This window comes from Diadema setosum, chromosome 8, assembly GCF_964275005.1.
Source record: "Diadema setosum chromosome 8, eeDiaSeto1, whole genome shotgun sequence".
NCBI classification, from domain to species: domain Eukaryota; kingdom Metazoa; phylum Echinodermata; class Echinoidea; order Diadematoida; family Diadematidae; genus Diadema; species Diadema setosum.
In genome coordinates, this window is record NC_092692.1 from 38,098,600 (window position 1) to 38,116,174 (window position 17,575).

Genomic DNA, 17,575 nt, shown 5'->3' on the forward strand with positions numbered 1-17,575 from the left:
TCTTTGCGATACAGTAAGTATACAAAATAGGCGTAGAAAACAAATTACATTCAGTGTACACTCTAAACGCCGGTGAAACACTTCTCTACAATGGCGAGCACAATTACTGTTGCTTCAATAAAATCGTGTTACCCAAAATCCATAAGTGATAATACCGATGACACTCATACCCTTGCAAACCTACGCCTGGTTTCAGTGCATTAACGGATTGATTTAAAGGGACTGTACAGTACTGGTTGAGGTGGGGATTCACGTTTTGAACATTGCTAAGTGAGATAATGAAAAGCCTCCTATGAAATATGAAAGAGCATGTAATTTTAAGGATTCAACGTTTATTTGATGAAAATTGATTTTCAAATGGCTGAGATATCCAAAAAAGTGCTAATAATAAAAGGCGACATGCCACAACTTTATTAGGATCTCTTTGTTTCACCTTGTTTTTGGATATCTCAGCCATTTCAAAACGGATTTTCATCGAATAAACTTTTGATACCCCTTAGCACTGCATGCTCTTTGACATCTCATAGAGTGGTTTCTGAATATCTCGCAAAACGTTAAAAGCTAAATCCTCACCTCGACCACAACTGTACACACCCTTTAAATTGTGTTGGCGTGGCCTTGCTGGATTTTTGTGCATGGTATGAGACCCAGTTTCACGGTAGGGTACTGTACATGAACATATCACTATTCTTATGGCGTCCCCAAAATAAGCGCGATGATTTCACTAATGTGTTAAACTCTAACATTACATTAGTTGGTAAACAGCGCTTCATTGCATGCCTAATCGGTGAAAATGATATTTACATTTTGACAACGTAAAACCCACATGTGTAGCATACTCACAAGATGAGGTGTCTACGGAGATATGGTTGTATCGAGTTAACTGTTTATTTCACTTCATTGTTTTAACAATGCCGGAAATCCGTATCAGGGTAATTACCTCCGGAGGACAATTAACCCCCCGGCTAAATACTGGCTAGTAATAAGGTTAGAGTAAAAGTTAAGGTTAGGTTTAGGGTTACAGTTTGGGTCAGGGTTAGGATTAGGTTCAGGATTAGGATTAGGGTTAGGGTTAGGGGAAGGGTCTGGGGTAATAGTCCAGAACCCTGGAAACCACGTTTATCTGATTGTATATGATAGTGAAGATCGTGTTCCAGTACAAGGGTCAAATATTACGATTGTACTTTTACCGACACTGCCTGATCTGTCTGAAAACTACCATACACTCCTTCCTGAACTGGGAACTCACAAAGCTGTACACGAAAGGATTTACGACCTGGTTGAGATTCACCGCGAAAAAAGACAGATAGAAGACATTGTAAGCGGCAGGGTTGGTATATAGCAGTTTGAACCAGCCTTTGTAGTAATTTCCTACAAGTGATGGTAACCAGGAGATGAAGAAGATGACGGTGATGATGAAGATCATGACCGTGGTCTTGTTGTTGGTTCGAGGTGCGTTGGTTCCTCCGTTGGGCTTTGGGCGTGGAGCGGGTCTGGTTCCTGGCACCTGTAGGGTGTGCCTGGTTACGCCCCTAGGTGACGATGCTGCATTGTCGCCGGGTAGACGTTCCTGAGGAGGGTTAGTGGCGTCTCCCCCTGCCGTGGTAGGGGCTGCTACAACCGGTGGCATATGATCACCATTTGTCGGCGGAGAGAACGAACCAGCGGTGTCATCGATGCCGGGTTCCTGCTCGTCCACCACCGGCTTGTAATCGGCAGAACTTATCTCCGACCTCTGGCTCGGAGCTACGCTTTGGGACACCGTACTCACTCCGCCACACTTGGCCGCCATCACTCTAGCCTGCCTGCGAACGGCGAAGAAGATGAAGGCGTACAGGGTGGCGACGATCACCAGGCAGAGATAGAGGAGAGCGTCGTTAAAGTAGGTCACAGCCATGAAAAGGGTGGCAAATCGAGGAGTGCGCAAATAGCTGCACCTAGACACTGGCGGGCTACCGGTGGTTGATATACCTGTGCCCATTACAGATGGGATGGCACACACGGCAGACGCGAGTGAGATCACCCCAACAATGATAGTCGCTTGCCTCGCAGACAGACGTCTCTTCAGGGGCTTGCACACCGCGATGTAACGGTCAACCGTTATCACTGTGGTCAGAATCACGCCGATGTAAGTGTTCCAGTAAATCATGAAGAACATTAGTTTGCAAATGAAATCGTTGGTAAAGGTGGTGGTCAGGTACGAGTAGCTTTTCATCGGGAAACTCAAGCATACGATGAAATCGACAACGGCAAGCCCGAGAATAAACACATCCGTACCTGTTTTTCGCTTCTTCTTCGCGTACACGATGATGATCAACGCGTTCCCCGGGATGCCGACGGACATGAAAACAGTTCGAATAACAACGGCTAGAATATACCTCAGAGCCGCCATTTTTACTCGCAAAGGAACAGTTCACATCTTGGAGAGAAACCGATTGACATTTTAAATCAGATGATGATGCAAATGGGATTCCATATCAATCACCTTCAAGATATACAGCTACTTAATACCTCCTTTTTTCTTTTTTGGTTTAGTTTGCTGCACTAAGAACAACGAATCTGCGCACCCAGCTATTTCAATCTGAAGCCGTGCAAAATGCTCTGAATTATTTTGAATGTTTATAAACTCAATAAATTCACATCTGGATGGCTGTAATAACATATAGCTGTTCGGAGGCGTAAAGTTTGTGAACGTCGGCTAGGAAACTTCATTACGATCGACGATAAAACAGAGAAGTCATTGTTCCCCGAGTCCATGGTTATTAGAAAATATACTTTGCTGGGTATTGTCGTTGGTCTCGAACTGCCGGTACGGCAATCCTTGAAGAAGCAAAATTCACGAGTTCACCTGCTGTGAGAGAGTGAACAGAAAGTAATGAGAGGACTGCAAATAAACGACGTCGAAAATTGAAACTCGCTCCGGCACCTTGCTGACGGACTGACTCTAACTGCCTCGAACAATGGATACAATGACGCGGAGAAGTCGAGAGCGCGCACCTGATATCTAACACTGATCGCAACAGCAGTGATGAAACTCTTTGCCCATATCCACCTGCTGAGATAGATGAAACCAGCACTCAGTGGTTTTTGATCGACCACTAGAGACTTGTTGCATGTATGGTTTCGTGCCCGCGCGCGTGTGTGCACGTCGATGTGAGTGGATGTATTGTACATGGATTTTGAGAAGCGTTGTAATAAAAGCCCAGAAGTCAAAGGTTTGCGGGTGATACGTGAACGGTAGGCCTATATGAAATTAGCGCAATTTCTATAAATACCGCTGGGATCTCAAAGGTTGTGAAAACAAAGCAACAGGAATCAGTTGTCAAGTTGTCAAAACGATTACAGTTCAGACAATAAAATCAAGAGAATTTCCAGAGGGAACTGGGGGAGAATTTACGCATGCAGAGCAGTCTATCAATACATCTTAGGAAAAACAAACAATAAAGCTTTCGCTATCGATTAAGCCACTTCTCTATCATACATGGAACGAAACGTCATTGCACGATGAAATACAACTCTATCACATTCGAAAGAGAGAGACTGAGAAAAAGTGAGATATGCACACCTTTACAAAAGAAGAAAGACTGTTAAGGAAAGGGAAGGGACGCGTTGATGATTGATTCTCTGAAGCATGAAATCGTTAAGAGTCGAACAAAGAGTTCAAGGAGACTCGCGTTCAAATTGCAATCACAGGTTTATCAACGGGTACTTGGCGGAATACATTGTATGTATTGGCAAGGCCGTCTGCAAAGTATGTAGGAACCCTATACACACACACACACACACATACACATACACCTATCATGTGTGTAAGGGGGATGGTGCTTGTATGTATGCATAACTATATATTTATATACTAATTATATAGGCCTATATAGAATGTAATATAACATTATATTATATTACATTATATTATATTATATTATATTATATTATATTATATTATATTATATTATATCGTATTATATTATTTTATATTACATTATATTATATCATATCATATCATATTATATTATATCATACTATATTATATTATGTTATATTATATCATAATTATTATGTTATGTTATGTTATACTATACTATATATTAACTAATTTTTCATTGAGGAATTAATCTATTTATTTTGTTGTGTTTGTTTGTTTCTTTATAATTATGCATACATCATGAGAATAGTAAAATGCAAAGGATCCGTGCTGCTTATTCGAAGGAAAGTATGACGAACAACAGCTTGCGCATCTACGTCAATGTCCTGTTTCCATGTATTGCCTCTGTTGCGACATTATTCGATTGACTTTGTGTTATATTCTTGTATGAAAAGGGAATGCAGAAGTGACATAAGATTAACTCACTGCAGTCAAATCAAATTCAGGCGAAAGTAGGTCCAGTTTACCATACGGATGGATACAAACAGTCGTGTAAAGTCAGATGGAAAATGAAACAGACAGACAGACAAACAGACAGACAGACAGACAGACACGTACACACACAAAAAAAAAACCGAACCTCCTAGAAGTTCTACCTGTGGACACACAAAGATCTTATGTAAAACTGTAGGCCAATAACCTACCAGTATTCAAGTCATGCTGAGATGGTACTGACAGCAAGAGGCTTCTTTTCGTCGTCTTCAAGCACTTGTCAAGGAATTCATTGAATTTCTGCTTGCCTGGACCTGAAGAAATATCTCTTGTTCTGCATCTATATGAAATGACGGCAAAGATGTTTGTATTCCTTAAACTGCCATCACAATCAGACAGCAGAAAGAAAAAAGAAGGAAAGACAAGATGTAAAAAAAGATTAAGATGAGGAGGAAGGGGACATACTGGAGAAGTTTATATCTATTTCAGACGAATAATTTAGGACAGTATCACAGTAAATAATTCATGTCCCGTGCTTTTCACACGCAAGGCTGACGAAGGCAGAGAGAAAAACAAAATGAGTCGATGGCTCTCGGGAGATGGAGGGGGGGGGGGGTCTGGGGAGGGGAAGTGGGAAGGGGGGGGAGACAGGGAGAGAAACGGGTTGGCTGAATCTTATAGGGAGGAGGGATCATACCAATTAAACGAAGCCGTATAATACCAATTAATATTTCATCTGTCCTTACAACTGGATTGCGAGAGTAATGTAGGGCCTAATCGTTGGCCCGACGACGGATTCTCAGACTTGCAAAATACCAATTACCGAAGTGAAATGATTGGAATAATCCCCTCTACACCCCGAGGAGTTTGCGTCCTCTATGATGCATATGACGTCATAAATTGCACGAATTTGCTCTTTTCGCCTCCTCGTCATTCATGGGGTTTATCCGCAAATTACATTCGTGACTCATGTATCTACAGATCAAGCAATAGTAACAAAAATTCAACCAGAAACACCCATGTATACACATTGACTCCACATGATAATTCAAGTTATAGGATACACATCATCAGCCTATAAAGTATGTCATGTTCAAATTCGGAATTAAGGGGATCGTATGAATTTTGGTTGAGACCTAACTTGAGAAACCTCCTATGAAATATGAAAAAGCAGGTAATTCGGGGGGGGGGGGGGTATTCAACGTTTATTTGATGAAAATTGGTTTGAAATGGCTGAGATATACCCAAACAGAGCAATCCTATAATAAAAGATGGGACCTCCCTTTTATAACAGTCGCTTTGTTTTACTTTGTTTTTGAATGGCTCGGCCATTCCAAAGCAGATATTCATTAAATAAACTTTGAATTCCTCTTAGAATAGTGTGTTCTGTACTATTTCACAAGTGGTTTCTTGATATCTTGCACAAAGTTAAAAGCGTAGTCCTAATCTCCACCAATACTATACCATCCATTTAAAATGATGTATTGGAGAACCTACAGAAAAGCAGATGTAAATTAGGGGTCGATTCCCAGAAAGGGATGCCAAAGCCACGAAATATTATTTGTTTACAGCTTTTGTTACATTTTCCCACTGTATAAGTACTAATTATAGTATAATTATCACTTATACTTTACACATGTCGAAAAGACCCCCCCCCCCCCGGGAAAAAAAATACTGTAGGAGGTTTTTTTTATCTAGTGTATAGCAAAGACACGCTTGCGTGAATACGCTTCCATGAACACGCTTCCTCCGAGCTCCCTACCAATAGAATTATTACAAGTCATGAAGACAGCTGGTAGAAAGAGAGAGAGAGAGAGAGAGAGAGAGAGAGAACAAAAAAATCAATCAAACTGAAATGAGAGTGAGTGCAAATTAATACTTTTTGTCTCTTAGTTTCTGTTGCCTTCAGGGGGAATCTCGCCTCACATCCTTCCTGTTAATTTCATAGACATTTAGAATGACATGAGAGAATTACTTCTTTTGACAACGCCCAACTTTGTGGCCGCAGTCGACTATTAAATTTTCTTTGCTTTCCAGTGCTAACGACAAGGAACACGCCTTTCATGTCGTGTAGCAGTTTACCTATAAACTTATTTAGTGCTGCTCCATAAAAATCCCATAACAATTGTAGCTGTTGTTCTGTGTATGAGGTTTATAATTTAGACGCATATCAGCTCATTTAGATTACAAAATTGGCAAAGAAACTGTCGTAGAATCAGTTTAACCAAGCAATGAGTGATTGCAGAGCAGAACGCAGGAAACACACAACGTTGCACTGCGAAGCATCCACCGCTTAAATGTCAGAACATTTACAGAAGGATTGAGGTGCCGCTTCTTTACACTTCCTTTATAGTTTTGTGGTAGCCTCGCAATCCAGACAATACGATGATATTATACAGTAGAGCATATCACCATGCAGAATTTTCTGAATAATTCTATTCACTTCTGCCCAAAACATGAGGAGGGGTAACCGCTCGTAGATTTCTCCGTTTTGTCAGACTGTAACTGAGCGCGCGCACGGAGAAAATAGAAAAATCCCACAACAGCATTTCAAATCAATATGCTAGCACATTCACTTTTGCCGCGCTGTATAAAATTGATACCGCCAGTATGATATCCATAACCCTCGTGTTTTTTTTTAATGGATTGAGAGCGATATAGAGTGAAGATAGGTTTCACCGATTCCATTTCATGGAATCATTTCCAAATAACTGAGAGTTGATTTCATTAAGCCTTGTTGCCAAAGTCACTAATTTTGATGATGCATTAGAGTATAATGTGAACCAGTCCACAGCTAACAGAATGACACAAAGTACATCTACACAAAGAAAGATTATATCACCTCAAATTAGAATCTATAGCTTTTAGCATCCTGCATTAAAGTAATGTACTGCGCTGCACTGCTGTTATAATTCAGTGAGAGGCAACAGTTATATATGATATCTCTCAGAATATGATTATTTATGTTGTAATTTTACCTGCGGGGTCATCGCCCTATAACAGTCTAGCTCGACTTACAGAGTACATGACGTCCCCATCACTTCAAATGATTTTTTTTTTCTTCAAAACTTTCTTTGTTAAATGTTTCCCTCTACTATATAGCAGGCTGGTGCACTTTCCTTATCACATTGCTGTATGGTATAATGTCTACACTCTCTGTGTTGGTTATTGTACGATTGTCCTAAGTAATCATATACATTGATGCATATAGTTCATATCATTTAGATGCCGACATTTAAAAAAAAATGTTCTGTATTGAAAAGGAAATGTAAGCATAAAACTGAGCTGAAAATGAAAGTCCATATATCCTCCCCTTCCCCATTAAAAGTCCCAATATAACTATAACTTTTACAAAAAGCTTCCTTTGGTGAGGACTTGAGTGGAGGTCGATGTTTCATGCGAAGCGACGACATCATCATTGTAGTTTTTTTAATAGCAGACCACTGAATATACCAATCATGAGATTGGTGTATAAAAATCGTGGTTGCTTGCGTTCAACCATTCGTTGATTCTTTCAAAGAGTCACGTGATACAAATAAAACAACTATGACAAAATCGCCATTTTCATGAAACCATGTCTCTTTTGTTTTCACACACAAGGCACAGTCTGTTGTTTCTGCTCAAATTTTACTGAAAATTCTGTCGTTTTGTTTACTTGATGCAACTTTTGGATTTCAATACGGATATTTGAATAATCATGTTGTAGTCGCTCGTTGCTGCGTTGTATTTTAGTTTCTGTTGCTGTCGTCGTTGTTGTTGTTATTATTATTATTATTGTTATTGCTGTTGTTTTCTATGTTACATGTCCCTTTGTTAAGTTTGTTAACCTCCTGATAAACTAATGGTGTAGGTTGCAGTTCACTCAAGGCAAAGAATACTATAGATCGCAAAGAGTCTGAGACACGATTCCATCGTGTCCAATTTTCTTAATTAGTAGTCGATAAGGCAAAGTGTGTCTGTGGAGCAGACATTATGGCACCTCTGAAGGCTACTATAGAAAGAAGTCAAGCGCCTATGGTGTTTAACTTCTATGTCTATATTGTAACATGGATTAAAACATCTCATTAATGTGTTCATTCATTGAAGCAAGCATTAGAGAAATATATTACTATACGACGCACTGGCGCTGCACGAAATGAAAAAAAAAAAATAGACGAAAAAGAAAAAGAAAGAAAGACGAAACCATTTCCCGAGAGGGAGAATTATTTTTCAGCCTTGACAACATTCAATGCTCCGACTGAGCGATGAATTGTGGACCCTAACGAGAATAAAAAAAGCGCGCGTAAAAAAAAGAAATAATATAAAAAAAAAGCACGACCATTCAATTTTGATTAAATTGCATAAGGTGGTCTCTCATAATAATAATAACAAAAATAATAATAGAGAGACTCTTATAAAGCGCTCATTCTACCTAAAAAGATACTCATAGCGCTACACCTCTCATAGCAGTTAATATACCTCTCATAGCAGTTACTGAGTATTGCAATTATCTCAACGCTTAAGTTTAATTCTAAAAAATGTAATTTCTCTGCATGGCACCAATCTACCAATAAAGTTACAGTGCTGTAATATATGAGTCGTATATAAAGAAACGTGATCTCCACTTCCACAGGCAGTAAAGAATGCCTGCGCTATAATATACCGGTGTCCATTATATATTTCATTGTATTTCATTTCCGACGAAGGTATACAATAATTATGACATTTGCATATAAACAATGACAAGGACAATGTTACTTTTGCATATTCAAAAGAGATTTAAATGCACTTGTTAACAATGAGACAAAAACATACTTTAGATGAAGAAATGCATGGCCAAACTGTATACTGAATCGTAACAAAGAAAAAAAGTCGGAAATGGAGGGGACTGCTAAAAAGCCTATATAGCTTGTAGAATGCAGTCCCCTCGTGAGTAAACCGCTAATAACTGAAGCTACGGTCACAAAGGTTCGTACGAACGATGTGTTCGTACGAATGTCACTGTTCGTACGAATTCTGGAGATTCATAGATGGGGCACAGATTCTTACGGCCTTCTTACGAATTTCGTATGAACGCTGTTAAATTCGCAAGAACAACTTAAGACCTTTTAGAGAAACGAAATGATTTTCAGTTATACAATGGCCCTAGAATTCGTACGCTTTTCATAAGACAACAATAATGTCTTGAGTTATTCTTTCGACAGACTTACGGCCGTCTTACGATTTCTTTTTGTCGTAAGATGGTCGTACGTGCGACTCATGGCATTCTCAAGTCATTCGTAAGAAAGTTTTAATCTTCAAGATGGCAGTAGTGCCAACGAGACCACAACTGCAGCTGCAGACCACAACTGCAGCTGCATCTGCAAGTCGAGGAGGACATGGAGGAGGAGGTTGTTGCTCCAACTCTCCCCTTCTCGCTCCTTCCTCATCATCTCCCTACTTTCTTTTCTTCCCCTTCCCTCTTTTCCATTTGATTGCCTTCCCTTTTGGTCCCATACATTTAACAGAGATGCTTTCTGGTCGAACACGAGAACAGAGTGAGGATTTGAACTTCGCGCGTTTGATTTTATACCCCTAAAACTCAACAGTTGTTCAAATTCGAAGAGTTGTTCGTAAGAACGCCGTACAAATCTCCGTTCGTAAGGCATTCTTACGAAAGACGTAAGAGCCCTCTATGAACGACTTAAGGCGTTCTTACAATCATCGTAAGAATTAAAGGCTTCTAGAATTGTCTCTCGACCCTAAAAATTCTTGCGTAGTTCTTACAATGTTCATACGACGTTCGTACGGCCGCCTTACGAAGAGAGGGTTTCACACGAAGTTAAAAAAAAAAAAAAAAAAAAATCTTGGACAAGATCATCGACCAGGCTACGAACTTACGAACGGTCTACGAACGGTTTACGAACGCTGGTTTCGTACGGCCCTTACGAAATTGTCTAAAAATCGTTCTACGGCGTTCGTAGCAGTTCAGCATTTGTGACCGGGCCTTTATGAGTTGTTGATAAAAGAGTCACTTTATATGCTTGTTGGTTTTTCATCGCCTCTGCAATATTCTGCTCCTAAATATTTATCATAGCTTTTGCACTCTTCCCATCGCACCGTTCAGCTTATAATTGCGCTCTGCCATGGATACTACGGTACTCCAGATATACCAAGGCATGGAATACCTTGCCAAAGGAAATTCGCCTATCAACCTGAGTGATATTCAGAAGGAATTTGAAACGTTTAAATTATTTTCACTTTGAATATAAAATAAAGCGAATTGATCAGCTTGCTGGAAATGCGCTATAGAAAAGATTATATTTTATTATTAGCATTATTATATTGTCAGTTTTAATGGAGAATACAGCTCTCTCTTGTGTGTGTGAGGGTGTGTGTGTGTGTGTGCGCGCGCGTGTCATTACGTATATGATATAATGTATGATATGATAATACACAAAAAGAATGCTGACTGCATTCTTAATCATTACCATAACTAATGTACAGTAACACTGTTGTTGTACCACATTACTTGTTACGTTCTGATATTCGACTGTTCGCGTTCGTTCCCGATTAAGCTGCAATTTACATTATTGAGTCAAGTTTAGATTTCAAGCTTGTTTAGCCGGTGGATTTTTTTTTTTCGATTCACCCATTTAGTAAAAAAAAAAAAAAAAAAAAAAAAAAAAAAAAAGCCTTAATAAATGAGACCATTACGAATCATTGATCTGCAGCGGACTTTAATTAATAAGAAAAAAAGACCCACTCGGCCGGGAAGCTTTTAACGTACGTGTAATTGAAGTTCCATTATGCTACTTGCATTATCTACTATAAAAAGCAACAACACAATGGAAGGAACAATATATCGCTCTCTACAAAAATAATACTGGAGCCATAATTATGCAGGCTCAGTGATAAGGGTGACCTCCCCCTGTTCACCCCCCCCCCCTCCCTTTCAGTTTCCCTCCTTCCTCCCCCAATCCCTTTCCATCCCCTTTCTCTTTCTATTTCTCTTTCTTTAATCTTCGTCTGTCAGTCCGTCTGTCTGTTTGTCTGTCTGTCTCTCTCTCTCTCTCTTTCTCTCTCTTTTTCTCACTCAGTCCCTGTATCTTTCTGTCTGTTTGCATATCTGGCTGTCCGTCCGTCTCTCCGTCTCTCCTTTTTCCGCCATCATTCCCCATTTCTTTGTCTCTCTTTCTATCTTTGTCGGTCCGTCTGTCTGTTTGTCCCCCTCTCTCCCTTCCCATCTCCTCTCTCTTTCTCTCCGCATTCCTCTTTCCCTCTCCTCTCTTCCTTTCTCTGTTTTTTTTTCTCTTTGATGTCTGTCTGTCTGTCTGTCTGTCTGTCTGTCTGTCTGTCTTTTCCTGTAGCTGTCAGTTCGTTTGTTCAGCCTCGTTATTCCCTTATACATTGGACTATGGCTCTGCACATTTCTATCGCTGTTTTGTTCAGCTCTCCTGTATGCCTATGGTCTGATCACACTAAATCCACTTAAAGGCCAAGAGCCGAAGAGCAGTTTCATGAAATTGCTCTGAATCTATCGATTTTAGAAAATTTAAGACCGGGCTGACGTGTTTGACTTTAACAAAAATGAAAAAGTAATTTTATGACGCAAACCTATGATGGGGAATATATGCGCTGATATAATTATGTTCAAAGGGGAAACGGGTGAATACCGGGTATCTGAAAATGTTAATCTATTTTTTTTTTTAATTGTCAAAGGGAAGGTCAAAACATTAAAGGTCAAACATTTCACATCCGGATATTTTGTTATATGCAAGCGACTCTCATATACATATCATACTATACTTTTACGCCCGACTCCCGCGTTAGACATGTACTCTGAATAGCCTGTTTCGATTTTGCATGAATTAAATGTCATCTTCCAATTCTAACCCCCAACTCACACAATCATCATAAAAAAGAGGGGGAAATCGTGTTTTTTTATGAAATGAAAACTTTTTTTCCAGATGAAATTTGAAATAACATGCGCAATTTGTTAAATGAAATGTCATTTTGCCTTCCCATTATTATTCTTGATTTGGTAAATCATCAGTATGATGATTTTTTTTTTTCATGCGTAGGCCCTTTTACTTTTGCCTCTGCAATTATTCTGGATCCATCTGTACTGACAGTCCAAGAGCATTAGGTCAAAATAGGCTTAAACCTGGACATTTCTGGTAACAAGCTGATTTTGTCAGTATAGGTCCAGAAATATGTCTAGAATAACGTAATTAAAGTCCTCATAAATCCTCCTTGAGCGTTTTCCGCAATCCAAGATGGCGTCCAAAATGACCGCCATTTCTTGAAATTCTTATAACTTTTCAACCAGGGAACCCAAATACAAAATTTAAATGTCTAAATTTATGTTTTGAAACATGCTTAGAACTCAATAAAATACATATTAAGAGATGTTGATGCACACATTTATACCGTAATCCAAGATGGCGTCCAAAATGGCCGCCATTTCCTGAATATCTTTATTACCTTTCAATCAGGCAACCCAATAAAAAATTCAAATGTCTAAATATATGTTTTGAAGCATGAAGAACTCAATAAAATATATATTAAGAGATATTGATGCACACAAGTACCGTAATCCAAGATGGCGTCCAAAATGGCCGCCATTTCCTGAAATTAACTTATACCTTTTCAATCAGATAACCGAAATACAAAATTAACATGTCTAAATATATGTTTTGAAGCATGAAGAACTCAATAAAATACATATGAAGAGATATTGATGCACACAAGTACCGTAATCCAAGATGGCGTCCAAAATGGCCGCCATTTCCTGAATATCTTTGTTACCTTTCAACCAGGCAACCCAACACAAAATTTAAGTGTCTAAATATATCATGTTTTGAAGCATGAAGAAAACAATACAATACATGTTGACTCACGCAAGTTCCGTAATCCAAGACGGCGTCCAAAATGGCAGCCATTTCCTGAATATCTTTATTACCTTTCAACCAGGTAATCCAAATACAAAATTTAAATGTCTAAATATATCATGTTTTGAAGCATGAAGAAATCAATAAAATAAATGTTGACTCACGCAAGTTCCGTAATCCAAGACGGCGTCCAAAATGGCAGCCATTTCCTGAATATCTTTATTACCTTTCAACCAGGTAATCCAAATACAAAATTTAAATGTCTAAATATATGTATTGAAGCATGGAGAACACAATAAAATACATATTAACAGATTTTTAGGCACGCAAGTACCGATAAAACCGCTCGAACTTTTCCTAGCATGCAAAATGGCGTGTAAAATGGCCAGCAATTTTATCTCACAATTATGTAAATACATATCAGTATAATTATGATTAACATGTAATTTTTCATCCGAAAAATATTCAAAAACCTTTTTTTTATTAAAAAGTTAGTTCTTATGTGTAAAGTATACAAATTGAAAGATTTGAATGTTAAAATCAAGGAGTGTGTCCTTGTCACGAGAGAAACATTTCACCATTAGTTTTGTTGCTAAACAGACAGCCTAAGAAGGCGATATTTTTTACCACATGGTCTATTTTCGTCACCTCAGGCACATGACATGAACATTTAGTGGTAGCCTCTTTCTTTTTTTAACCAACGCATTTGATGTCTACCATGAGGTGAGTTCCATTTGAAACTGTCAATTATCACTGAGGAAGGCTATAAAAACAATTCTTTTTGGTATCTGTACTACATACCTGTTCAAAATAAGTGTCTACATGTGCTACAAAATAATGTGCAATTTATCACAAAGAATGTCATGACAGTGAATCAAATTTCTGTGTTGCAGTCTATTACTCCACCTAAAAACATAGTGATTAAATATTCATTCATTTCATGTAGATGAGATAAATAATAGATATAACAAATCAGAGAATATGACACTCGTAGTTATTGGTACATGGAGAAGGGTACTCCCCTCCCACATGAGGATTTTTCTTTTAGACTTGAAGATGAAACATGGTAGTGCACACGTTTGGTAAAATATTGAATTGTTTCCAACAAAGAGTAAGAAAAATAAAAGTGGTATTCAGAGAAACGGGCAACGGGAGGGTATGGAAGAGGGATCACCCCCAACCCGGCCCCACATGAGGGAGATTTTGCATTTTCAGACCTGATATTCGGACATCAGTCTGATGCACCCTATTGGTGAAATATTAGATTTTTGTTTCCATCAGAAAGGAACAAAAAGATATATATTCATGGAAGTGTGCGGTGGTATTGAACCCTCCCACACAAGGGAGATTTTCGTATTTTCAGACTTGAAATTCAGAGATTTGGTGCACCCCTTTGGTGAAATATTCGATATATTTTGTTCTCTGTTCAAAAAAAAAAATGGAAAAATTTATATTCAGGATAGTGTCGGGGAGGGAGAGTGTGGGAGGAGAGTATTCCTTCCAATATACGATGGAGATTTTGGCATTTTCCAACTTGAAACTCAGAGATTTAGCGCACTCTTTTGGTGAAATTTTTGTTTATATCATAAAAGTAAGAAAATATATATTTATGGAAATATGCGGGGGAGGTGTAGGAGGTGATGCACCCTCCCACAAGAGGGAGATTTTTTTTTAACCTGAAAACCTCGGGTTTTATGGTGAACATTGTTGATGAAATACTAGATTTTTTTTATTGTTCAATATTCCACATTTCAGGAAATACATAAAACATAAACATCACAATACAAAAGCCTGGATGAATTGTCAAGTACAGCTTATAAGACAATAAAACATGTGAAATATGGGGAATCTACATAGAAGCATTGCTTGTAGGGTGTAGATTCCCAGATGCGGATGTGAGATTATTTCTTACTTGGTATATGTGATTAAAGGAATGACAATTTGTGAATTGGAGAAATATAAACGCCAAAAAGTAAAAGTTTCTATTAAAAGTGTAAGTAGAATAAAGACTAGTATAATGCAATGAGCTGGTGGAAGATGTGGGAGGGGAAACCCCTTTCCACTGGAGGGAGTTCTTGCATTTTTATGATCGTCATTAAACGGCCTGGTGCACCCTTGGTGTTAGACTGAGAAAATTTTCCATCCTCAAAGACTAGATAATTCATAGTCTCAGTATCCCCAACCCCTCTAACACGAGGGAGCTTTCCATTTGAATTGAAATAAAAATGATTACATAATTTTCTCATATTAAGATGGAATATTTGGGAATTGTTAATCAAAGGGGTACTTATTTGTATCGGGGAACTGAGCAGCGAAAGGGTTAGGAAGGTCATATTACCCTCCAATATGAGGGAATTTTAGCATTTTGTAAGTGAAAGATCTGGTGCACACTTTTTTTTAATGACATATTCGGAAATTTGTCAAGCTCAAAAGTAAACAAAGTCTATGGAAAGATGCCGAGCGAGGGACGTTTTGCATTTTTATGATTGCAATTCAACGACAAAGTGTATAATACTTCAGATTGAATATTTGGACAATAATGATTGTACAGGCCACCCCTCCCTTCCCCAAGAGCGGGGGGGGGGGGGGATAAATCCAACTCAACCCATATCCATGTTGTGCACGATTTTAAGGTAAAGATTCTGCTGGGCCTTCTGAGTTTTTGAGTCTCTAACATTATATTGAATTTATTTGTCTTTTGAAACAGGCTAAAAACAGCAATGTGTTGATAAAACAAAATGACGGCCATTTGCTTTTCGGGAAGAACTCGCGTGGTTTTATTGGTACTTACGTCTTTCATCAGCTCTGAATAAGTATTTTATCGGGTTCCTTGATGTATCAAAATATGATTAGACATTTAAGTAAGTATCAGGGTTACTTAGTTGCAGGGTTATGAGAAAAACAGGAAATGGCGGCCATTTTAGGACACCATTTTGGATTTCTGAAAGTGCTTAAGCGCTTTATGTGTATTTCAGAATCTCTGAAAAGTATTCTATTTGGTTCCTTGTGACTCAAAACGTATATTTCGACATCTGAAATGTGTAGAGGTGAAATCTACTTGCAAAGTTCCGAGAAAAAAAAAAGGGAAATGGCGGCCATTTTGGACGTCATCTTGGATTGCGGCACTTGCGTGCTTCAACAACTCTTAATTTGTATTTTACCGAGTTCTTCATGCTTCAAAACATATATTTAGACATTTAAATTTTGTATTTGGGTTACTGGTTGAACAGTATAGAATTCTAAGAAATATATATACGGAGGCCATTTTGGACGCCGTTTTGGATTACGGAACTTGTGTGAATCAACATCTCTTAATGTGTATTTCATTGAGTTCTTCATATTTCAGTACATGATAAATTTAGACACGTAAATTTTGTATTGGGTTGCCTGATTGAAAGGTAATAAAGATATTCAGGAAATGGCGGCCATTTTGGACGCCATCTTGGATTACGGTACTTGTGTGCATCAACATCTCTTAATATGTATTTTATTGAGTTCTTCATGCTTCAAAACCTATATTTAGACATTTAAATTTTGTATTCAGGATACCTGGTTGAAAAGTTATAATAATTTCAAGAAATGGCGGCCATTTTCCAAGGATGCCATCTTGGACCTTGCAAAAAACGCTCAGAGGATTTATGAGGACTTTTAGTAGGCCTATGTTATTCTAGACACATTCCTGGAGCTGTCCTGAAAAAATCAGCTTATGCTTTTGTTACCAGAAATGTCCAGGGTCCCGTCTTATAAAGACTTGTGATTGATTCAAATCAATCACAACTTTACGATTGACTGCAAATCCATCTTATAAAAAAGTTATGATTGAAATTAAGACGGAGAACTGCAATCAATCAATCACAGGTTGCGATTGATTGCAGCTTTCAAGAGATTTGTGATTGATTAATTTCTATCACAAGTTTTATAAGACAGGGCCCAGGTTAAAACTAATACTCTTGGCCTATAAAGGCAGCACTTTAGTTTTATGTGATATTTTGTTGTTTAATTAATTGCTTAGGCCTATTCACTTGGTTGTATTTTTGGGAATAGATAAAAATTTAAATGGATTTCCTCTTCTCCATTTCTCCCGGTCTTTTATGTAGAGTTCCCATTTCATCTCCTAACATTAAATAGGACTATGATCATTTTACCATCGTCATACTTCTCGTTCTTTTTCTTTTAGTTCATCTAGCTTTATTCAGACACGGCCTTGCATTTCTAATCAATCAATTTTCGTGAAGATCTCTCCCCCCCCCCCCCCCTAATTTGGTGAGGGAAAGGCATTGGGCATGGTCATAAATGGTCATCGGCAGAGCTACCAAGTCTCACGCATTCTGAGTGAGACTCAAGCATTTAGGGGACATCTCACGAT

The 17,575-nt window shown here is 38.4% G+C and overlaps 1 protein-coding gene across 1 annotated transcript; it reads right to left on the reverse strand.

The window, feature by feature from the left end:
- Window positions 1-1,186: 1,186 nt before the first annotated feature.
- Window positions 1,187-2,392, reverse strand: LOC140232249 (uncharacterized). Its single transcript, XM_072312382.1, has one exon. The coding sequence runs from the start codon at window positions 2,390-2,392 to the stop codon at window positions 1,187-1,189; it is 1,206 nt and encodes a 401-aa protein (XP_072168483.1).
- Window positions 2,393-17,575: the final 15,183 nt, after the last annotated feature.

Excerpts from the sequence above, each read along its gene's own strand:
- LOC140232249 (XM_072312382.1), bottom strand. The coding sequence starts at position 2,392 with ATGGCGGCTCTGAGGTATATTCTAGCCGTTGTTATTCGAACTGTTTTC.